The sequence below is a fragment of the Vicugna pacos genome, chromosome 17, assembly GCF_048564905.1.
Source record: "Vicugna pacos chromosome 17, VicPac4, whole genome shotgun sequence".
Lineage (NCBI taxonomy): Eukaryota > Metazoa > Chordata > Mammalia > Artiodactyla > Camelidae > Vicugna > Vicugna pacos.
The window spans coordinates 31,483,753-31,508,252 of NC_133003.1; the positions used below are offsets into that span (position 1 = coordinate 31,483,753).

General features: G+C 42.0%; 1 protein-coding gene across 5 annotated transcripts in view; it reads left to right on the forward strand.

The window, feature by feature from the left end:
• The window catches only part of PTPRG (protein tyrosine phosphatase receptor type G), a 658,718-nt gene that overhangs the window by 518,662 nt on the left and 115,556 nt on the right, over positions 1 to 24,500 (forward strand). For all 5 annotated transcript variants that reach the window (XM_015236580.3, XM_072941596.1, XM_015236598.3 and 2 more), the window contains exons 7-8: positions 5,748 to 5,905; positions 17,928 to 18,120. In XM_015236580.3, the coding sequence (XP_015092066.2) occupies positions 5,748 to 5,905; positions 17,928 to 18,120 (351 nt within the window). The remainder of the gene's footprint in view (positions 1 to 5,747; positions 5,906 to 17,927; positions 18,121 to 24,500) is intronic.

Here is a 24,500-nt window from a genome sequence, read left to right on the forward strand (position 1 = left end):
TAGCTGAAAGGTGCATTCGTCCTTCTTTCCGTGGCCGTACTTGGGAACTCCCAGTCTTGGGTCCGCTAGTTGAGTGCCTTGTGGCTGGTGCAGGCTTTGTGGGCAGTGCTGGGAACACGGGGTACCATTTCTAAAGTTATTCCTGACTGACAGTTAAGCCTGATGAGCACCCCATTTGTCAGTGGAGCATGCCTTGTGGACGGAGCAGGAAATGGAATTTTCAGAAAGATCAGCACAAACGAATGTTCACTTTGAACTCTGAGAACTTAAGGAAGAAGGCAAACAACTCGAGTCGATTGTGTAATGAATGTTCATAAAAGAAATAAGCATTAATGATGGAGGCTCCTTGAGAATGGGCTATCCTGTGTATTTCAGTCAACCAAAATGACTTTCTAACACTTGCCCGCCTACCCTCCAACACTTGGCTTGAAATCGGGAGGGCACAACGTGGCCCTGATGGCCACATCCATTCCACTGACTGACTTTTGTACAGCTTCTGAACTCAGAACCCTAATTAAGCGAAATATTATCTGCCTCCCACCCCGCAGAGAATTCCATTCTTCTCCTTAGTAGATGTGTATTTTTAAAGTTGCGCTCAGTTGCTATTAGCATTTGGAATGTCGTTAATAAGGTTGTGAAAATGTTCGTTATATAGGTACTTATACAGCAGCTTTGCTTTACTTTACTTTTGCCTTTTGACATGCAAAACCTTAAGCATTTACTGTCTGGCATTTCACAGAAAACATTTGCGAATCGCTGACTTAAAACACAGCATAAGCCGGCCTGCTCTTAGTCAAGTGCTTGCCTTGATAAATCAGGGCTCACAACACTGTCCTAAGCCCCTCATGTCTCCGAGTCCAAAGTTGTTCTGCTCGCTTGCACACAGGCCAGTAAATCAGGAGATGAGGTGTCGGGGCAAGGAATGATGACTTTATTTGGAAAGTCAGCAGACCAAGAAGATGGGGGATGGGGTGCTAATGTCCTGGAGAACCATCTTCCCCAAGTCAGAATTCAGGTTCTTTTTTATCCTAAGAAAGGGAGAGGGTGTGGTTGATTGTTGGAAACTTCTTGATGTCCGAATCCTTTGTTCTTGCAGCTGTCCACGTGGGTCAGGTCATGGTGTCCCTGTAAACCCCCAACAAGACAAATGTTTCTTTTTTTCTATTCTGCAACTTTTTATCTCTATATGAATGGAAAAGTGTTATACCCTTTAAGGTCGGAGCCTTGAGAATGGGCTCTCCTGTGTATTTCAGGCTACAGGCAACATTCTGTTACAGAAGGTGCAGAACTAGCATGACTGAGCACAGGGTTAGAGCTAAAAGAACAGATCTGTTATGGAGTCAGATTTGTTCTTCCCTATTACATTCACACTGATTAGCTTGCTTAATTGTCACAGCAACCCTGATGGGTAGTCTCGATATTCCCATTTGACAGATAAGGGAAGTAGCTCAGAGAAGTTAAGACCTTTCCCTAAGGTCACACAGCTATTAAGTATCAGTTGGCTCCCAAGCTCACGGTAGAGCTTTGGGAAAGAAAACGCTAACCTATACTGCTCAGGGTGATGGGGAATATGTCAGACATGGGGTACCTTTGAGGCACTGCTGATCCAGTTAAAAAATAAAACATGCACACAAACACTGAAAGAAGTTCATGGCCGTATAAGACGTACATGGCTAGCTCCTGATGGTTAGAGGAATAAAAATAACAATAATAAAAGTAATAAGAATTAGAAGAAGCATCACATCTATCATTTATGAGATGCTCTGTGTTCCAAGCTCTTTCTGAACCCCTTTCTTGTATTGATTTATTTAATCCTCACAGCAGCCTAGGAAGGGTTGGTAACTAAGATTTCACAGCTCACACAGGTGGAGGCGCTGGGATTTGAACCCAGCAGGCTGAGAGTCCGCTCTCGTCACCACCCCCTGTAGGGATGGAGAAATGAGGTGCTAATGAGGCAGCCTTTCGAGTTGGGTTTTCAGCAGATACCAGGTGATACTTCCTGCTCCCAGGCCCAGTGTTTCAGAGCCCAAGTGGTTTCTCTGAAGAAAGAATCCCACCCGAGTCTATATTCTCCTGAAGCTTTTGACCTTGGGTCCATCCATTACTTCACCCTGGTCTCCCATTTCCCAGCCATAAAATTATAGAATTGGACTAAAATGGGGGGTTTTCAGAGTGCCCCTGGGTTCCCAGCACAGCTTCAACCACGCTGGCTGTTTCAGCCGTTTGAGTTGCCTGGCTCCGTGTAACGTTTTGTTTTGAAGAAAGAGTTCTTTGGCTCCGAAGGCACTGACCTAGTTAGTCTAGTGATGGTAGTGACGGTGGTGGAACCAGCAAGTAGTAAAGCCGCCCCCCCATCCCCCTCACCAGCTCTCCCCCCCCCGCCCCCTCCCCCATCTGATGGCACCTTCTAATCAGTTAAAGCCAAAACCCAGGTCTGAAGCCCTTGGGTAGATGCAGGACCAAGAAGCCCTTCTGTGTTTGTAGAAACAGTCACACCTACAGTTTCCGTCCATCCCTGGCGAATCCAAGAGCCCGTCCAAGAACTCATACGAGAGTCCTGCTCCTGCTGAAACAGTACTCACTTGTGAAATCCAGCCGCCTCAGATTGGTGGGGCAAGTGTTTCTGATTTGTCTTTCTCTGCTCTTTAAAGCCACAGCAATCTTCCTCAAGTGGGTGCTTTAGACGGGAGCTTCGCCGCCGCAGGCTTGCAGGGACTGGCTTGTTACTGCCTGTCTGCATACAGCACGCTTAACTGCACCCCTAATATTGGATCAGGCCCCTCGGGGGAAACTCTAAAGATTTTCTGGTCCTTCGGTCTGGAGCCCTTGATCTGAAGTCAGGTTGCTGTGCTGCATTGTAATGCCAGGTTCACCTGCTGCATGATGGGGAAATGAAGATGGTGACCTTGTGGTTGGTGACACTCGGCCCTGTGCACCCTGTGTTGCTTGGCGCCTTTTGTTGACTATTTGCACAGCCCAGGAAGTGCAGAGGCAGCAAGCAAAGGCCAAAATCTTTCCTCCCCTTGGCCAAGCCAGTCCCAGCCAAGCACGCTTGCAGAGGTTTCCCCCATCATTAGGCCGCTGGGAACCAGGTTAAATTAAAGCCCAGGCTTGCCAATGGGCGGAGGGGCAATTCTGTTATTCCCAGCCTTTTGTCCAACAGAAATTGCTTTTATCATTTTGATAATAGAACCCTATGATTTGAAGACTTCTGCGTTTATTAGTTAATATTTAAGTCTTCCTCTTAAAAAAATGAAAAGCATGAGAATCAGCCTCATGAAGACTGCTGCCCCTTCACTGTTCACTCGTGACCTTGGGCGTGGTAATTTGACCCCTTGAGCTCCACATCTGGGGAACTGGAGCGTGACGGGTACATGCTCCATCGGGTTGTGGTGTGAAGGGGCAGAGTGATGGCATAAGAACAATGAATCCAGGCTCAGCTACCTGGTTGTAGATTGCAGCTCTGTAAAGTGGGGGTGATAACAGTACGACTTCATGAGACTCTTTTAGGTATGAAATCAATCAATCTTTATAAAGCCCTTAGAACAGGGCCTGGCGCTTACAGTAAGAGATGTTCAAGTGTTTGCAGCATGTAAATATTCAGAACAGTGCCTGGCCTATGGTAAAAGCTACATAAATACTAAGTTTTGTTCATCAAATCTCTATAAAACAGAAATTACCTTTTTCATTATTCTAATATAGTTGATTTCTGTTGGTTTTTCTCATCATCCCCCAGTTACATAGACCTCTTTAGTCTAAGGATGCACATTTGCCCAAATGCCTGTACTGGTTGTTCTGCATGAAAGAAGAGGTGGGAGGAGGTATGAGGCTTGAGAATAATGTTCCCGTAAGTCACAGGTGTGTCCATGAAGTAACCTGGAGCCTTGAGTTCCCAGAGAAATGTCCAGGGGCCCACAGAGGAAGGCATCAAGGAGCTAAGGCAAGCCATTTTCAGGACTGTAATAGCCTTTTTACATCCCTAGAAGGAATGAGGGAGGAATTCCAGACTTAAGTTCAGAGCTAGATGTTTCAAGACGCAGGTAGTCACTGAAACCTTCTCTGATCTGTGAAAGAAGCTGGGTAATCTACTGACCTTGCTTGGGAGAATTATAATATAGTGCCCTAAACCCTCTTACACTGTTGGAGGGAATGGAATTTGGTGCAGCCACTATGGAAAACAGTATGAAGATTCCTTAAAAAGCTAAAAATAGACTTACCATATGATCCAGCAGTACCGCTCTTGGGCATATATCTGAAGGAAACTCTTAATTCGAAAAGATACATGCACCCTAATGTTCAGAGCTGCACTATTTACAATGGCCAAGACATGGAAGCAAACTTAATGTCCATCAACAGATGATGGGATAGAGAAGGTAGTGTATATATTCACAATGGAATACTACTCAGCCATTAAAAAGGAACGAAATAATGCTATTTGCAGCAACATAGATGGACCTAAAGATTATCATACTAAGTGAAGTAAATCAAAGAAAGAAAGATAACAGATATCCCTTATATGTAGAATCTAAAAATAATGATACAAATGACTTATTTACAGAACAGAAAGAGACTCACAGAAATAGAAAAGAAATGTATGGTTACCGAAGGGGAAAGGGGTAGTGGGGGATAAATTAGGAGTTTGGGATTAGCAGATACAAACTACTATATACAAAATAGATAAACAACAGGGTCCTACTATATAGCACAGGGAACTACATTCAGTATCTTATAATAACCTATAATGAAAAAGAATATATATATGTATAAGTGAATCACTGTGCCATATGCCAGAAACTAACACAACATTGTAAATCAACTATACATCAATACAAAATAGTAATAATACAGCACACTAATCTCTGGTGCACTATTTCTTTCTGCCTCATGACCTTTGCACATGTTCTACGCACAACTTGAGATGGTTTCAGGTCCTTCTTTAGCTGAATCAGAATTACGCAAACTGTGGTGTCAAGATCCCTGGGTTCATATCCCAGCTTTGCTACTGAGGAGCTGTGTGACCTTGGGCAGGCATAAGCCCTTCCAGACCTCGTTTTCCTCATAGAGTTATTGTGAGGTATCCTTGCTGGGTCTCAGCTTAAATGTCATTTCTCTACCTGAGGGAAGATGCCTTTACTTCAGTAAAAAGAGGAAGTGTGTTTTCAGACCCATCATTTTGCAAGTTCAGGGCCATGCCTTGGTTAGGTTTCACTTTGGTTTGGGAAAGCGCAGGGTGAAACCATAATGCAGTGTAACTAACTGGAATTGCGCTTTTCTGCTGGCTTACACGTTTCCTTTCCCACTAAGTGTCTCATGAGCGTTTCAGAGATTGTTCCCCTGATTGTTAGTTCGTTGTATTAAATGAAGAAGAGGTCTGCGATGAAGCACGTTTAAGAAAGGACAGGTGAAGCAAAACCAAGTCTGTTCTTTTTCTGCAGGACTCCTCAGTGACTTTACTAGGCTAGTGTTTTGTCTGTTTCCTGGGGGAAGACGAAGGGTCTGCAGTGCTGCCCAGCGTTGCTTGTCATGGAACCCGTTTTTCATGAAATCCAGCGCAGTACTCAGAGCACACCCTTGGAAGCACTGCTTTGTTTTCCATGTGTCTCCCGCCAACAAATGCTGGTGTTTCTCAGGATGCAAACAAACACAAGACTTGCGATGTGGCGCCCGCATGCCGAGGGTCTGGACGGTGTCTGCAGTGTAGTACGACTTACCTCTGGTGCTTTTCTCTCCCCTCTTCCCCCAAACAGAGAAGGAGACCTTTCTGGATCCTTTCATCCTCCGGGACCTCCTGCCTGCATCCCTGGGCAGCTATTACCGGTACATGGGTTCTTTGACTACCCCGCCGTGCAGCGAGATTGTGGAGTGGATAGTCTTCCGGAGGCCAGTCCCCATCTCTTACCGTCAGGTAGCTGTTTAGCCCCCGATGGGGCTTCTGTTTTTGCTTGTTTCGTGTTGCATTAACTATCTGACGCTGCTAGAGTATACCAGTAAGGAGGGTTTGTTTTTTTTTTAATCAGTTGCTTCTCATTGATTCTTCTCATTTTTTCCAACAAACATGTTTTTGCACCCAGGAATTGTAAAATATAAAACATGATTTCTCAGCTGCAAATTAACTAGCTGAGGAGAACTGCAGACATGAAATCAGGTATCTTGTAAGTATTCAATCCTGAGGAGGTAACAGCTATCCTGTGAGACAATGATTTCTTGTGCCAGAAACTCTTTTGAGCTCTCGATGCATGTTAACTTGTTTAATCTTCATGAACAACAGCCTTATGAGGTTGGTGCTGTTTGTACCCACGTTTTAGAGAGGAGAGACAACAGAAGTGAGGTGACTTGCCCAGGGTCATAACAACTGGTTTCCAAGCTGTGGTGTCTGATCCCAAAGGGCATACTACCCAAAGTTCAGAAAAGAGAAATTTGTGTATGTGAAGAAATGAAAGAAAAAAATACCATTGAATGAGCTCTTTTCTTTCTGTGATAAGCACTTTACATCTGGTCAACTTTGTTGCACAACAGCGTTGAGAGTTGGGTATGTTGCAGTAAGACGGTTCCCATAAGGACATGGTGGCAAGGAGAGACTGGGTAACATGCTCACGGACTCATGGTCAGTGAATGTTGAAGCCAGAAGCCAAGCCTGGGTTTGTCCGATTTCACATACGTGTGTTGACGTCTACATTGAGCTACCACTCCTCCCTGAGTGTGGCCTGGCAGACATCATAAGAAGGTGGGTTCAGGCTGAGCAGTTAACTGTGGGTAGGGATTTGATGAACTGGAGAAGGGGTTGGGAGCAACGTCAGAGTAAGAGGATCTACCCGGGGATGAGGGGCCTTGAATCACCTTATGAAGAATAATAGATGGACGGGAAAAGTAGAGGGGACACGTGAGTCATCAGAGATGCAGCATGTGCGGAAAGGGTAGAGCTCAGTGGTAGAGCACATGCTCAGCATGTACGACGTCCTGGGTTCAATCCCCAATACCTCCATTAAAAAAAGGGTTTTTTTTTTAAACAAAGAAGTAAATAAATAAACCTAATCACATCCCGCTCCCCTCCTCAAAAAACAAAAAAAAGTAAAAGCTTAGAAATTCAGCATGCCCTGAGACAGAAGAGTAGATAGATGACTTCTCCATAATTTCTGGAAACAGGGCCAAGAACAGCGGGTAGGATTTTGTAAGAACGTGGATTTGAGCCATTAACCAGGACTGTCTAAAAATGGAAGGTTCTTATTAGAGCCATCCGTAGAAATGCCTCTCCAGAATTTGACAGCTAGGGCTGTAAAGGCTGAGAAGGGGGAAGTTTTGAAATTATGTGATAAATATCAGTAATATAACTGAAGAAGACAAGCAACAAGACGACGAACCTGGCTGGCATGGGCAATCGTCCAGAGATTCTCCTAACAAGGGTAGAGAACACAGAGTAGGGAGAAGGGGAAATAGGGTTGGATGCTGTCCTGGTCAGGGCTGTTGGGGATGTAAGAAACAGAAACCCATTAAAAGTGGCTTAAGTAGGAGGAGTGTTTTCAAGAAACCATAGCAGGGGCATCCTGCGAGGGAGGCCCTCATGACCAGGCCTATAAGTAGAAAGTGGAGCATGAGCTTTAGTCTCTGCCTTTGAGGGGCCATGCAAGACCTTAAGATCTTTGAGTTTCTGCTTTGTGAGTCTGTCTGTACTTTTGCAAAATACTGGCTCCTTCTCTCTCCCAGTTTCAAGTGCGGTTTCCCTTGGAGGGGATTGCATGGCTCGATATTGTTACTCTAATACCAGTTGACCCTTCAACTCAACGGCCAGCTACCAGCTGACAATAGTCTGGGTCTTGTGTCAAGTATTCAGGAAGATAGATCTGAATAGATTTGCTATTCTGAACCAATTTGCTGGTTGGCCTTGGGTCATGTGTCCATTTGTTAATAGGTCGGCAGAGGTGCTGGTCGTGTCCTGAGACATCTGGTCTCCCTGCTCTGGGGGTAAACAGAGCAGGTTATCTAGAAGGAGCTAGTGCAGGAGAGACACCCCACTAACAAAGGAGGTGGTGTGGGTTCAGGGGGAACATTTATTTGGCCTCACTGCGGTTGGCAGACATTTTCCTTTCAGGTTGTTGTTTTCCTTTTAATTCCATTGTGATGAAAAAAGAAAGACTAGCAGTTTGGTTGCTGAATAGGATGTGTTGGCCTTAAGGAGATAATGAAATATGAAACGAGTTTTCTTCCTAATGGTGAAGCCAGCAATGTTTTATTAAAATACAATGAAACTGCAACCCAAATAGTTATGTCCTCAAGCATGGGGGAACAGGGCTTTGAAAAGGAATCCTTTTTGTCGATTAAGGTAAATGCTTTTGTATTCATTGATAATGAGGTTAAGAAAATCAAGTTTGTCTTTTCTTTCTTTTTCTTCCTTTTTTCCCCATTCCTTCCTTCCTTCCTCCCTTCCTTTCTCTTTCTTCCTTTCTTTTTTTTCTTTTTTTTTTTTTTGTAGGATACCCTGTGAGGGGGAGGCATAGACCCGTAATTGTGTAGTAGGGGAAAAATAGAACCATTAACACATACTGTGTTTTATTACAGTTTAGTGTATCTAAACAAAAGGCAGAGTTTGAGGCTTGGATGTCTTGTCAAGTGCTTGTCAATTAGAAGTATTTTGACATTTGAGAAAGTGCTTTATTAACGTTTTTTTACTCTTCTGCTCTGCCAGCCATACACTCAAGAGAGAAATAATGGAAGATTTGTTCTCTGTGACTTCCAATATATGACCAAGATCTCTCTAAGTGTTACTGTCTGAAGAAAATAGTGAAGGAATAAATTAGTCATCTTGGCCTCCAAGTTTCTTTACTCTAAACCATCTTTAGATAATACTTTACTTTTATCAGACACGGCTTCGTATATCCCTTTCTCTCTCCCAAGGGAGGAAACAGCTCATTTTCCTGTGGCCAAACTAGGTCCTTGCTGTGAGCTGAGTGGAGGTCACAGCTGTGTCAGGCCTCAGAAAGGAAAGCATTTAACCATCCAAGTATTATGGTTTCAGACCTTCCCACCCCGACCCTGCCAACATTCCTTCTGAAGGGAGCACAGAATGTTCATTTCAGAAGGGCGGACGGCCAGTTCCGAGAAGCCAAGTGGACAGGATTCCATGTCTGCTTCCACCAGAAGGAGCAACGTTCCTAGTTGTCCATCCTTCCTTTTCTCCAAAGGCTCTTCTCTCCTCTTACACAGCATGGGTACCTGTCAGCAGTGAACAGGAGTGCTCGTTCACCCCACAGTATGATGGTCAGCACACACTGTTGTCTTGTCAGATGTGGATTTCTTTGAAGTCTTCCAGAGTAAATATGAGCAACTCCTTACTTTCCCTCTTTTGTGAGTCTCCTTGGGCATTCAGACCAACCCTGCAGCCAGCGAGCTCTGACCCCAGCTTGTGTGATAGTCTGGACCAAAACGGTGTCACAAATGGAATCATGGGTCGGCTTGGTCGGTCAGCAGTCAGCATGGCGTATGTGGCTCCACCAAACATTTACTGTAAATATCAGGCAAAAGTCGTGCCAGGATTTTGTCACCTAAACAAAATGGCGGCACCCTCAGTCCTGGCAGAGGAGGTCAGAGGAGCCCAGTAAGACAGGTGCCTGCCATGCATTTGTGATCAGTCATGGAACATGGTCATTTTTAGTCCAGTGTGCTAGGATGTGTTTTATTCTAGAACAGTGACTCTCAGATGCTGCTGCTTTGACCATTGGAAACTATCCCAGCCTTCCCTTTCCAGAACTGTTGGCTTTTGCAGTTTAAAATATGACACTGCCTATAATTTTTCCTAACATGAGCTTTATTTAGGAGATTCTTGGAGGCTCTATCAAAAAGGAAATAAATATCAAAAGGGCTAGTGTATTTGTTTTATTTGCATGAGTTTTATTGAAATATAGTTGATTTACAATATTGTGTTAATTTCAGGTATACAGCAGAGTGATTCAGTTATATATATTTTTCAGATTATTTTCCATTGTAAGTTATTATAAGATGTTGAATATTGTTCTTTGTGTTACACAGTAAATCCTTGTTGCTTATCTATTTTATGTGTAGTAGTTTGTATCTGTTAATCTTATGCCCCTAATTTGTTCTTCCCCCACCTTCCTTTCCTCTTTGGTAACCATAAATGTGTTTTCTGTATCTGTAAGTATGTTTCTGTTTCGTATGTCAATTTATTTGTATTATTTTTCAGATTCCACATGTAAGTGATATCATATAATATTTGTCTTTTTCTATCTCAGTTCACTTAGTATGATAATCTCTAGGTCCATCTGTGTTGTTGCAAATGGCATTATTTCATTCTTTTTTATGATTGAGTAATATTCCATTGTGTATATGTGTATATATGTATACATACACATTTTCTTAAACCAGTCATCTGTTGATGGGTATTTGGGTTCTTTCCATGTCTTTGCTGTTGTAAATAGTGCTGCTGTGAACATTGAGCTGCAGGTATCTTCAAGTGAAGAGTTTCTGTCTTTTCCAGATACATGCCCAGGAGTGGGATGGCTGGATCATATGATAGCTCTCTTTTTTAGTTTGTTAAGGAACCTCCATACTGTCTTCCATAGTGGCTGCACCAGTTTACATTCCTACCAACAGTGTAGGGGGGTTCCCTTTTCTCCACACCTTCCCTGGCATTTACTATCTGTAGACTTTTTGACGATAGACATTCTGACCAGTTTGAGGGGTTACCTCACTGTGGTTTTGATTTGCATTTGTCTAATAACCTACAATGTTGAGCGTCTTTTCATGCACCTGTTGGCCATCTGTAAGTATTTTTTGGAGAATGTCTGCTTTGGCTTTCTGCCCATTTTTTTCATTGAGTTAATTCTTTTTTTGATACTGAATTATATGAGCTGTTTGTATATTATGGAAATTAACCCTTTGTCAGCTGAATCATTTGCAGGTGTTTTCTCCCATTCCTAGGTTGTCTTTTCATTTTGTTAATAGTTTCCTTTGCTGTGTAAAAGCTTTTAAGTTTGATTAGGTCCCGTTTGTTTATTTTTGCCTTTATTTCATTTGCCTTGGGAGACTGAGCTAAGAAAATATTACTACGATTTATGTCCAAAAATGTTTTGCCTATGTTCTCTCCTAGGAGTTTTTATGGTATTGAGTCTTATGTTTAAGTCTTTAAACCATTTTGAGTTTATTTTTGTGTATGGTGTGAGGGAGTGTTCTAATTTCACTGATTTACATGCAGCTGTCCAGCTTTCCTAATACCACTTGCTGAAGAGACTGTCTTTTCTCCATTGTATATTCTTGCCTCTTTTGTGGTAGATTAATTGACCATAGGTGTGTGGGTTTGTTTCTGGGCTCTGTTTTGTTCTGTTGATCCGTATGCCTGCTTTGGTGCCAGCACCACACTGTTTTGATTACCATAGCTCTGTAATATTGTGGGAGGTCTGGGAAGGTTATGCCTCCAGCTTTGTTCTTTTTCCTCAGGATTGCTTTGGCAGTTCTGGGTCTTTCGTGGTTCCATATAAATTCTAGGATTATTTGTTCTAATTCTGTGAAAAATGTTCTGGATAATTTGATAGGGATCACGTTCAATCTGTAGATTGCTTTGAGTAGTGTGGCCATTTTAACAATACTAATATTTCCAGTCTAAGAGCATGGGGTATCTTTCCATTTCTTCAGATTATCTTCATTTTCCTTTATAATGTTTTAACAGTTCTCAGCATGTAAGTGTTTCACCTCCTTGGTTAGGTTTATTACTAGGTATTTTATGTTTTTTGACATTTTATTCAGGATTTTTAAAACTTAATGATATTTCATTGTTAGCGTAAAGAAACACAACAGATTTCTGTATGTTAATCTTGTGTCCTGCTCCCTTGCTAACTTTCTTTATTACTTTCAATAGTTTTTGTGTAACGTCTTTAGAGTGCATAGAATTTTTTTTCTTTTTTTTTAATTTAACCAATGTTATCACTGTCATAAAGAGTAGAGCAACCTTTTTGAATTAAGACCATGTTCCATATGGTGCCAAACTGCTTAGGTTCCGTTCTTGGCTACATTCTTCATCCGAATTGCTTAGCTACTTTACTACTCTGTGCCTCAGCTTTCATCTGTAAAATGGGGATGATAATCATACGCATCTTACGAGGTCATTATAAAGATGAAGTGATGGGATGTGTGTAGAATGCTTAGACTTGTGTCTGGCACCACAGGAAGTGCTCAGAGGGTTTTAGGTGTTTCTCGTTGTGGCTGTTTTTTTGTCTGAAGCCTCTAGGGCTGTACTGTCCAATGGAAATAAAACAAGCCACATACATTATTTTAACTTGCTGGTGGCTACATTAAAATATGTAAAGAAAAACAGATGAAACTAACTTTTAATATATATTATCTAACCTACTATATCCAAAATAGTTACCATTTTAACAGGTAGGACTGGCTGCATTGCTAGTGGAATCACCGTAAGGCTACTGGTGGTCGCATCTCTCACGTTTATTTCAAGGCCATAACAACTAATGAATGACTTAATTCGGAAGGTTTCTATTCGAACACTACATAACATGCAGTGCTTTGAATAAAGAAGACTTTTTAAGTGGTGGGTGAAGATGCCATTATTAATAACCCACAGCAGATAGCTTTCATTGTTAATTACGGTTAAACCGTCTTCTTTCTGTAGAGGGCTTTTCTGTCATCACTTTCATGCAAAGCTGTCTGTAGTGACAGGGACGACACGGACCTGTAGTTAGCTAGCTCTTCCCAGATTTTATTTTGCCGCCGGAGTTTAGTAAGTAAAACTGGGGATGCTCCAGGCTGTTGGGAATTTAACATTCCATCATTATCGTCTTGATTACTAATGATGCAGCCAAGCGGGGCCTGTCCAATCACCCCTCCGATGTGTAATGGAACTCATGTGTCCCCATGACCTTGGGTGTGATGTGATAGTTTCTGGTGTTTTCTCAGGAGGTTATTATTATGCTTTTAATGGACTCTGGCCTTGTTTAATTGCCGTTCTATACCCATCCTGTAAAATACTGTGCACATCAGCCTTTTAGTGGTTCATAATTATATTACTTTTGATTTTCTCTCATTTTCCCCCCTTCAGCCATGATGATCCCCTCCCCACATCTTGTGACCCAGAGCCCTTGCTGCGCAGAAATGACATGAATAGATTTCAACTTTCCTGTGATTCAGACCGACAGATTAAAAACTAATTATTCTCTGTAATATTTTTACAATAAAAACTAAGTTGAAATGATTTATGTACACTTCCAGCCAACACATTTGCAATTCAAGGTTAAAATTGTTCTTGAAACAGCACCAGTTAAAATGCAATTACAACTCCCCAAGCAGGGATGAAAGAAGGAAATGTTTTACATGTTCACTTCAAAAGTTAAAAAGTCCATTTAATATTAAAGAAATAAAGAAAAAAAAAACTTTCATTTGTTTTCAATAAATGATGCAATCATCACTCATTATAGTAAAGATAAATCCGAGTATGTGTATTACCTGAAAGATGAACAAAAAGTACAGGCCTTGTGAGGTGGATCCCAGTTTCTCCTCACACTTGCCTTCTTGTTCTGGTTACCATCTTGGGTTTTTGTTTTTTCTTTTTCTTCATGTTGGGTTGTTTCTTTCCACAGTGCAGAGAAGTGCAAATGGATTGGTATCACCGACAGTGAAGCAGCAGTGGTGGGCACCCTGCGTGGCGGGGCCTTGGGGGTCAGCAAAAAGGAACTGGTTAGGAACTTCTCTATCATCCAGTTCGGTTTTTCCACCACAGTCTTGCTCTTCCAGTGAGTAAGCTGAGGCCCTGTTACGCATGTGGCCTAAAGTGACCGAGAGCATGAAAAACAGAGTCACGCAGATCCGGGCTTCTCATCCTCACGTCACCTCTCAGTTTCTGTGTGGTCTCGGGCAAGTTGCTTAATGTCTCTAAGCCCGGGTTCCTCATCAGCCAAAAATAATAAGAATATGATAATGCCGCCGAGATCACTGGATTTCCGTGAGGATTAAGAGACAGCATCTGTCACTCTTAGTCCATTGCCTCATGCGTAATCAAGGCTCAGTAAATATTCATTACTAGTGCTAGTGATGTCATAATAATATTATTAATAATGTCACTTTAATGATTTTTTTTTTGAGCTAAGAGTAAGCTGGAAACCAAAACAGTGTTTGTAAAGTGCTTAACAAAGTACCTGGCACATAATGGGTTTGATAACTAGACATTGTAAGGTGGAAATACGGGTTATAAATAAACCTAGATACGTTACGTGTGTGTAACGTATATAGTAAGTACATTACACATGTATAATGTATATAATATATATGTATAACGTGGATTACAAGTACTGTAATAATATGTGTAACACACGTATAATGTACCTATGTATGTAGAATGGTCACTGTAAATATACGTATATAAATTTTAAGGAAGAAAAGGCAGGAGGAGCTGTAGAGCATCTGACAGTTGTTGTAAGCCTGGCGTGCAATGTAATTACCACATTCCTCATAAAATTAAAAAAAAATAATAATAATGACAGTAAAATTTATTGAGCACCTCTCGTGTATCAGGAGTTATTCCAAACACTTTATATTATAGTAACTCATTTGATAGCAACAGAAAGCACCTGAGATGGGTAATGATTATACACGTAAGAAAACTGAAGCTCAGAAACAGTAAATGCTTTGGCTGAGGTCACATGTTTAGCAAATGGGGTTTTAAAACAGGGTTTTTAACCAAGTTAGTGAGAGTAAGCTTTTTTTGTTTTGTTTCTAACATTTTTTTTTATTGACACGTAGGTGATCTGCAGAATTGTGTTAGTTTTGAGAGTAAGTGTTTTGCATTTGGAGAAGAAGGCTCAGGCCAGATCCTTAGGGCTCCATGGTGAGAATGGGAGGCTGTTGAAAAGCATTGGACAGAGGTGCGTGACATGATCCGATGTACATCTTAGAAGGATCACTGGCTGTGTGGCTGTTAACTAGATCTAGAGGAGGCAGACAGATTGAGCACCAAACACGTGGACAGTCAGAGGCCAGAGAGACACAACTCTGGAGTCTGTTCAGTGGCTCCGGTGTTGCACAGGGCAGCCATGCTGCACGGCTCTGGGAGGCATCTTCTCCTTCTAAATAGCATCCCTCAGAATCCAACAAAGTGGAGGTCCAGATGCTCAGGGTCACCGTTAGCAAGCGTGGGTTACAAGGCAGGGGTAAGGACCACGACAGACCCTGAAGCAGCTATGTCATGAGTATCGGTAAATTTCTGGGCCAGATGATCGCTGATCACCTGCCCCAATGAGAAGCATAGACCCCCCTTGCCAGTCCAGGGATCATGGAGGTTTCCACTCAAGAGCCAAGCATCCCAGTTACCAACAAGAGAGGCCACTGGCAATTTTCATTCAACTTAGAGGAATGACGATGTTTTAGTAAAAATGCCGCCAGCCTACTGAGGGACATTTGATGAGTCTGCTAAGCTTGTCCTCCGTTTTCCTCTTCTTTTACACTCCTGTCAAAGGAAGCTGTGCTGCAGGTGACAGTATGACATCGTCCAGGTCATCAGTTCACGCTCAGAGCCGTCACATTCTCCCTTTGAGAAATCTTTGGGCAAGTTGAGTTAATGACAGGGAGGTGGCCGTGCTTTTAAGCCATAGCACGTCATTAAGCTGTAAGAGCAATTAAAGCAAAAGCATTTTTGTGTTAAATTCAGAACCTGCCTCTTTTTACAGTTCTATGACTAATTCTTTCCTGAGGCATCAGAAATAAACTTTTTTAGGAGAACTAAATGCTAGCTGTGAACGAAGCAAGTTTTGGAGAGAATAAACAAGCCTTCAAGTCGCCTGGCGGAGTGTCTTCCAGGCCATCCTTTCCTGGCATCTCAGAGATTAAAGTGTTTTAGGACAGATGGCTGTCTCTTCCAGAAAATTTCCGGTCTAACTTGCTATGGATGGCAGCCCCATTCATTTTTCTAAAAAAAAAAAAAAAAAGTCACTGTGAAAGTTAAGGAATTCCTCTATTCAACTCACGTCTCTAAGGCTTTAATTTAAACCAATTTCCTCTTATTTGGCCTTCTCTGGACGTGGAGAAGAGCTGGTCAGCATCTTCCACGTAACAAGGCCTTTAATCAAATTACTCCTTACTCGCCTTTTCTTCAGGCGAAACAGTTCCACTTCCTTTAACCTTTCCACACAGCATTTTCCCTCCGTCCCTTTAATCATTTGGCTTGGTCTTCCCCTAGACAATCTCCAGAGGGTCTTGGTTAATTCCTTTCACGTAACTTTAGGAAGTTATTTTCTCTGAGAACATCATGAGAGCTTCTCTCATTTTCGGATGCCTTCAGTTCTGATTTCGGTAGTCCCATCCAGTGAGTACACCTTGCTAGGGTGAGATGATTTTTCTTTTCAGCACCTTTAATTCTTTCCATCCGAGTGGCTCCCATTTGGACGGAGTCAGCAGCCCAGTTTCCTTATTGCCTTTCTGCCGTCGTTATACATAAACAAGGAGTTTGGCACCAGAAGCAGACCATTTTCTGTGTCACTCTCTGAGGCTGTTTGGGAAACGCTGGTTTTAGTCCAGGCTTCAGAATGCCCCTCTGGAAACCCAGAGTGTGATTCTCTGGTTTATCTTATACATTGGTGTTAGCCCCGTCCTGGTCCCGGAGGTTGAGGGTAGCCGCTCAGTGCCTGCTTGGGAAGCGTTTTTCTAGGACCACTCCACCTCATCAGGCCCTCCTACAGAAAACATTCTGATTTAACATTCAAGGAGCCAGATGGACCAGAAGGAGTTCATTCAGTTTCTCTCTTCTTTATTTAATTTTCTTCCCCCAGCTCAGGGAGTTGGTATTTTTGGTGGCTGGGCATTTTACGTTACGCTCCATTTCTTTGGTGACAAGAATAACTTTGTGGTCCATTGAAAACGAGTCTCTGTCCCTCGGCCTCTGCTCTGTTCCTCTTATATAACAGAATGACCTTTTTGTTTGTTTGTTTGTTTTTTTAAATAAGCAGAATGTTGAAAGCCACAAAGAATCTTTTTTGACAGGAGAAATATGATCCTGGAGTCCTGAATTTTTTTCTTCATGTTTCCATAAAAATTTGGACAGCAGTCTTGTGGAAAAAGTTTACTGATAATATTAATAATGATGAGAGCAGTTGATCTTTACTAAGGGCTTACTGGCCGCTAAATAATTTACATGGATTTTAATCTTTTCAACAGCCTTAAGACAGGTGGCACTAGTACTGTACCTGTTTTACAGAGGAAGAAACTTGAGTTGCAGAAAGCTTGAATAATTTGGCTGTGACTGCTCATGTGGTTAATGTTGAACTTGGGCAGTTTAACCTGCGCACCGTGGATTTAGCAACTTTGTGACTTAGCAAGTGCTGTACTAGATCCCTAGTATGTAAGAAGGTGCTTAGTAAGGGTTAAATTGCAAATACTTACGTTCCAGGAATTGTTTGAAGCACTGTACAATGATTATCTCATTGAATGCTGACCCAAACCCTGTGGGGTCGATGCTGCTATAATTCTCACCGTTTTATTGAGGAAGAATTGAGGCTCAGAGAAGTTGAGCAACAGAGGGGTCACAGAGCGGTTGAGCCGTGGAGCTGGAGTTTCCACCCAAGCCATCTGGCTCTAGAACCTACCAGTTTCACCGTAACTCTGGGCTTCTTCCTGTGGTATTGGAGCTCTTGGCAGCGGGAGGCCCTGCAGAAAGCCTGGGACCTCTTTATGAGACACAAATCGCAAGAGCTGTGTCCACCCTCAAAGGAAGTGTTTTCCTGGTTAGTTGGCGATACAGAAAGCACAGCCAGATAAGCCCCGTGGCAGGGATCCCAGCAGGCAGCCTGTGTCCTGCTGGGTTTGTCCCACTTGGCATCGGACACTTCCTCCCATGTTGTGTTCTTGTCACCCCTTCTGGCTTTGGACCACTTAGCTTCCTAACCAGTGTTCTTTTTTTCTCCCTTTTCTGGTTCTCTGTCCAGCTCGAGGCTTTTTATTCCATCTTCACCACGGAGCAGCAAGACCACGTCAAGTCTGTAGAGTATCTGAGAAATAATTTTCGGCCACAGCAGAAACTGAACGACAGAGTGGTGTCCAAGTCTGCCGTCCGCGACGCCTGGAACCACGACGTGTCAGACTTCTTAGACAACCCGCTGGGGACAGAAGCCTCTAAAGGTACATTTGGATTAAGTGCCCTTGCCCAGAGGAAGATTCCTTATCATAAATTACTTTAAATTAAAAGGAGTTCAAAACCAGCCAAGAATTGGAACTTGGCATTAAAAGCATCTGTTTCTCTGCTGAAAGAGACTGGTCTGGATGATAAATAGAAGCAGTTGTGGGAATAATTTGAGTTAAATAGATAGGTTCCAAGTTGCACTTCTGACTAGTAAGAGATCAGTCCTTCTCTCTGTCATTTAACCTTGTGGCATCAACACCGACTAGTTGATGTCTAAAGAAAGCTTTCTGGTGTCTTGTTAACTGTTTGCCTGCTGCGATCTAGTGTTTGTCTCTGAGCTTAAACAGTTGGACCTCAGACTTGCTCCCCTGTCCCAATCTGCAGCTGTCTTACTAACATCCATACCAGGCAAGAACCCCTCTCCAGGTCTCAGATGCCCCCACTAGACATCAGGTGGCCTTTTAAAAGTCTCATCTAACAGTTCAGTTCCCATATCCCACAAACATCAGTTTTCAGATATCTTCATCTTTTCCATTTCTACTTTCTCATATGAAATGGCCGTGAATTTTTCTCCCAGGAAACTGGGAAGATGGATTCTACCCTCACAACTCAAACTTCAAGCTCTGTGATTTATCATAATCGTGTCTTGGAGCTCAGGAAACACTTAGAGGAGTAAGGCTCATCAAAGTCTTAGTATTTAGAAGGGAGAAAGGAATAAGAAGGAATTTCCTTTGGGTGTGAAGAGATGGAGCTTTCCCAGGCCAGTGCTCGCCTTTGAAATTGTGAGCTCGGGGAATTTGGGAAGCACTTGTCATTTATGGACACTGGAAGCCAACTGTGTTATTTTCAGTATGGTAAGTTACATGAGGAGGCTGTGTTTCAGGAGAGCCCCCACCTCCGACCAAAGGACTGGCGTATGACCTTTATAGGAATGCGGTCGGGGGATGAGATTATATTCTACAAATAACTGCATTGACGTGCCCTTTGATGAGAAGAATGAGCCCACTTTCCAGGCTCATACCTCTGAAAAGGAGCTGAAAGAAGAGGAAGGGGAGTTTTAAGAATGCGATCATTTCCTTCCTGTCCATGTGATTTTTGTCTGAGGATGGTGAGAAGCAGCTAGTCTGGCCAGGTTCCGTCAAGAAATACTTGAGATTCAGGTAACTGGGGGCTGACACTTTGTCAAGGGCATTGTTTATCGACTAGGAACAATGGGAGGGTTAAGAAGCACGTGGACCTGTAAAATATCTTGGGTTGAGCTGGTGTAGAAAACCTCACTTGGACCATTTTTTTTTTAAGTCCAAGTTAAAAATGAAAACAAGCCAACTCTCAAGCTTTCTCCCGAGAGATCTTGCCTGGGGAGAGGAGGGCTCTTAGGGTTGGCTGTTCTGTGACAGGTGACTATAAAGAACTATAAAGGGAATGAGGAATTTATGTCATGAGTGAGTGTAAGATCTGGTAGCTCAGAATTGCTGAGGTTATGACTGTTACAAAGTTCTTTCCTAATAAATGACCTGAGCGTATGATCCATCAGCCATGCAAATAGTATACACAGCCCTTCTTAACCCAAGGAAGTTGGAAAGGATAATGGGTCACATTGCATTAAATTGTCAAAGTGGGTGGGATATTCCGCTGAACAGAGGCTCTCTGTGAATTTGAGCAGATCTGTGGACCCAGTCCTTAAATATAGGGCGTCGGTTCTCCATTTTACAAGGTTACAATTATCCTAGTGTCCGTTGCTCTTAAGATGTGTGAATATGAAAACGTTTTGTGATCTATCTAGAGGCAGGGAGAGATGCAGATACCCTCTCTCCTTTTTAAACGTATTATTGGAGTGTGCCGTACAGAAGAGTGCGCACACAGTATGCACACAACTTGATAAATCTTCACAAAGTGAATATTCTTGAGTAACAAACACCCAGATCAAGAAACTGACATCATCCGCTTCCCAGAAGCCTCTCCTTCTCCCCCTTCCTAGTCACTCTCCATTCCCAAGGGTAACCATGACCATGAATTAGCCTTGCTTTCTGGTCAATTTCATATAAATGGAGTCATCCAGCATATGCGCTTTTTTTTATTATTGTTTTATTAAATGGAGGTACTGGGGATTGAACCCAGGACCTCATGCATGCTGGGCATGTACTCAACCACTGAGCTATATCCTACCAGCACTGCCGCCCCCCCTAGTGTGTCCTCTTTTTTGTCTTGCATCTTTTGCTTCCCACTGGTTTTGAGAGTCATCTGTGCTATTGCGTGTGGTTGCGGTTTGTTCTTTCTTATTGCTGAATTTCACGGTAAGACTGTACCTGAACGTATTTATCCATTTCAGTATACATGAGTACATGGATTATTTTCGTGTTTTGATAATCACGAAAATTCTTGAACATGCCTCTCCATGAGCACATGGACACGTCTCCGTTGGGTATGCACCCAGGAGTAAAACGACTGCGGCCAGAGGACACGTACGTGTTCAGACTGGGTTAGATTCTGCCGAGCCATTTCCCCAATGATTCCGTGTACCCCATTACACTTCAGCCAGCAGTGGACGAAAGTTTCCTATTTTTAATAGCGTTTTTCAGGCATAATTTACATACCATAACATCCAGCGGTTGTGAATGTATAATTCAGTAAGTTTTAATAACAATATGAATGTGCAGGCACCATCACACTCCAGCCTGAGAACATTTTCATCACTGAAAGTTCCTAGGGGCCCATTTGCAGTCAGTTCTTTCTCCCGTCCTCAACTCCAGGCAACCTCTGACCTGCTTTTGTCTTTCACTTGACATGAGGATTTTAAGCTTTATCCACATTGCGTAGCATGTATCACTAGCTCGTTTATTTTTATCACTCAGTAGTATGCTTACTTGTCTTAAAAACAGCTTTATTGAGATTTAATTCACATACCGTAAAGTTCATTCTTTCGAAGTGTATGCTTCAGTGGTTTGTAGTATATTCACAGAGTTATGCAGTCATCACTACTAGCTGCTTCAGAACACTTTTTATCACCCCCCAAAAAGAACCCCCATTAGCAGTCACTCCTTCTTCTCCTGCCTCTCCTTCCTCCCCAGCCCTAGGCAACCACTAATGTACTTTCTGTGTCTATGGATAAACCTATTCTGGACATTCCTTATAAATGGAATCGTACAATATATGGCTTTTTGTCTCTGGGTTCTTTCACTTAGCATCATATTTTCAAGGTTCATCCTTATTTAGCATGTATCAAGAGTTTCATTTCATTTTATGGCCAGATACTATTTCACTGTATGGATATTCCACATTTTGCTTATCTATGTGTCAATTGATAGATCACACTTTGGGGCTGTTATGAATAATTCTTCCATGAACATTTGTGTTCACATTTTCATATGGACGTATGCTTTCATTTCTCTTGGCTATAAACCTAGGAGTAGAATTGGTGAGTTATGTGGTAACTATATGTTTGTGTTTTTGAAGAGCTGCCAAACTGGTTTCCCAAGGCAGCTATACCAGTCTGCATTCCCATCACCATGTAGGAGGGTTCTGATGTACCCACATCCTCACCAACACTTGTTTCACATCTTTTTTATTTTAGCCATCCTAGTGGGTGTGAAATGGTATCTCTTTGTAGCTTTGATTTGCACTTCCCTAATGACTAATTATGTCCATATTTATTTTTTGGTTTTTGGTTTTAATTGAAGTATAGTTGATTTACAATGTTGTGCTAGTTTCTGGTGCACAGCACAGTGATTCAGTTATACATATATATTCCTTTTCACATTCTTTGCATTATAGGTTATTAAAATATATTGAATATAGTTCCCTGTGCTAAACAGTAGGACCTTATTGTTTATTTTATATATAGTAGTTTGTATCTGCAAATTCCAGACTCCTACTTTATCCCTCTCCACAACTTTCCCCCCTGGTAACCATAACTTTGTTTTCTGTGTCTGTGAGTCTGTCTCTGTTTTGAGAGTAAGTTCACTTGAATCCTTTTTTAAGATTCCACATGTAAGTGAATACTGAGTAGTATTCCATTGTGTATATATCATACAGCTTCTTTATCCAATCATCTGTGGATGGACATTTGGGTTGCTTCTGTGTCTTGGCTATTGTATGTAGTGCTGCTGTGAACATTGGGATGCAGGAATCTTTTCAAATTAGAGTTCCCTCTGGATATATGCCCAGAAATGGGATTGCTGGATCATATAGTAAGTCCATTTTTAGTATTTTGAGGACTCTCCATACTATTTTCCATAATGGCTGCATCAAACTACATTCCCACCAATGGTGTCAGAGGGTTTCCTTTTCCCTACACCCTCTCCTGCATTTATTGTTTATGAGCATTTTAGTGATGGCTCTTCTGGCAGGTGTGAAGTGATAACCTCTTTGCAGTTTTGATTTGCATTTGTCTGAAAGTTAGTGATACTGAGCATTTTTTCATGTGCCTCTTGGCCGTTTGTGTGTCTTCAGTGGAGAAACGTCTGTTTAGGTCTTCTGCCCATTTTTTGATTGGATTGTTTTGGGGTCTTTTTGTTATTAAGTTGTATGAGCTGTTCATATATTCTGGAAGTTAAACCTTTGTCAGTCTCATCATTTGTAGATATTTTCTCCCATTCCGTAGTTTGTTGTTTTGTTTTGCTTATGGTTTCCTTTGCTATACAAATGCCTTTAAGTTTGATTAGTTCCCATTTGTTTGTTTTCGCTTTTATTTCTGTTGCCTTGTTAGACTGACCTGGGAGAACATTGCTACAATTTATGTCAGAGAATGTCTTGCCTATGTTGTCTTCTAGGTGATTTGTGGTGCCCTGTATTGTGCTTAATTTTTAAGCCATTTTGAGTTTATTTTTGTGTATGGTTTGAGGGAGTGTTCTAACTTCACTGATTTGCATGCAGCTGCCCAGCTTTCCCACCTGCCTCCTGTGTTGAAGATGAATTGACTGTAGGTTTGTGGGTTTATTCCTGGGCTCTCTGTTCTGTTCCATTGATCCATGTGTCTGCTTTTGTGCCAATGCCATGCTGTTTTGATTACTGTAACTTCATAATATTGTCTGAGGTCAGGGAGGGTTATGCCTCCAGCGCCATTCTTTCTCTTCTATATTGCTTTGGCAATTCTGGGTCTTTTGTGTTTCCATTTAAAGTTTAGAATTATTTGTTCTAGTTCTGTGGAAAATGTCCTGGGTAGTTTGATAGGGGTCGCATTAAATCTGTAGATTGCTTTGGGTAGTATGGCCATTTTAACAATATTCTTCCAATCCAACAGCATGAGGTATCTGTCCATTTCTTTGGATCATCTTCAGTTTCCTTTATCAGTGTTTTATAGTTCTGTGTGTGTAAGTCTCTCACCTCCTTGACCAGTTTATTCCTAAGTTTTTGTTTTTGTTTTGTTTTGTTTTTTTGATGCAGTTTTAAAAGGGATTTTTTCTTTACTTTCCTTTTCTGATATTTCATTTTTAGTGTAAAGAAATGCAACAGATTTCCATATGTGAATCTTGTATCTTGCTACCTTGCTGAATTCATTTATCAGCTCTAGTAGTTTTTGTGTAGAGTCTTTAGGGTTTTCTCCATATAGTTTCATGTCATCTATATATAGTGACAATTTTACCTCTTCTTCCCTATTTATTTTAAAATGATGTTCCTCTTAGTTTTCAACTTCATAGAACCATGGTCCACAAGAACAAATGCTCCTCCTTGAATTCCCTGCAATAACTCAGGTCATTCCGTGGCACCCTAGGCCACAAGCCAGCCACAGATGCTGCGGATCATCAGGCAACCTGGAGAGCTGAGATTATTGACCTCAGAGATCTGAGTAGAAAAAAGCCAAGACAAAGGAAGAGACCCTTTCTCTTCTCCAGTCTACTACAAAAAAAAAAAAAAAGAACTTAAAAAAAGGAGGATGGGATTCTGTAATCTTCAGGTAATTCAGAAAGAATGACCCCTATCTGATGGGCATCCTCTGTCCAGTCATTAGTGGAAGCTCTCAGTGCCTAAAAAAGCTATGATGGCAAGCCTGGAGCTATGCATGTGTTGGGCTATTGTCCCAGAAGAAAGAAAAATAAATTAATTCCATAGGGCAGGAATCAGTCAACTTTCTTGGTTAAGGACCAGGTGTTCACCCATATGGTCTCATGTTGCTGCTACTCAGATCCGCTGCTGTAGCCTGAAGGCAACCACAGACAGTATATAATGAATGGGTGCAGAAAGTGTCTTCCAGTAAATCTTTATTTGTAAAAAATAGGTGGTAGTCCAGATTTAGCCTGGGAACCATAGTTCCCTGACCCCTGCTCTAGGGGATGGCTCAAAAAAAAAAAAAAGATGGAGAAACCCAATCTTACGCTTGTTTTAAGGCATTTTCTGTCTTACAGTTGGCAGTGGCCGTGACTTTGAAAGTGTCCATTGATTG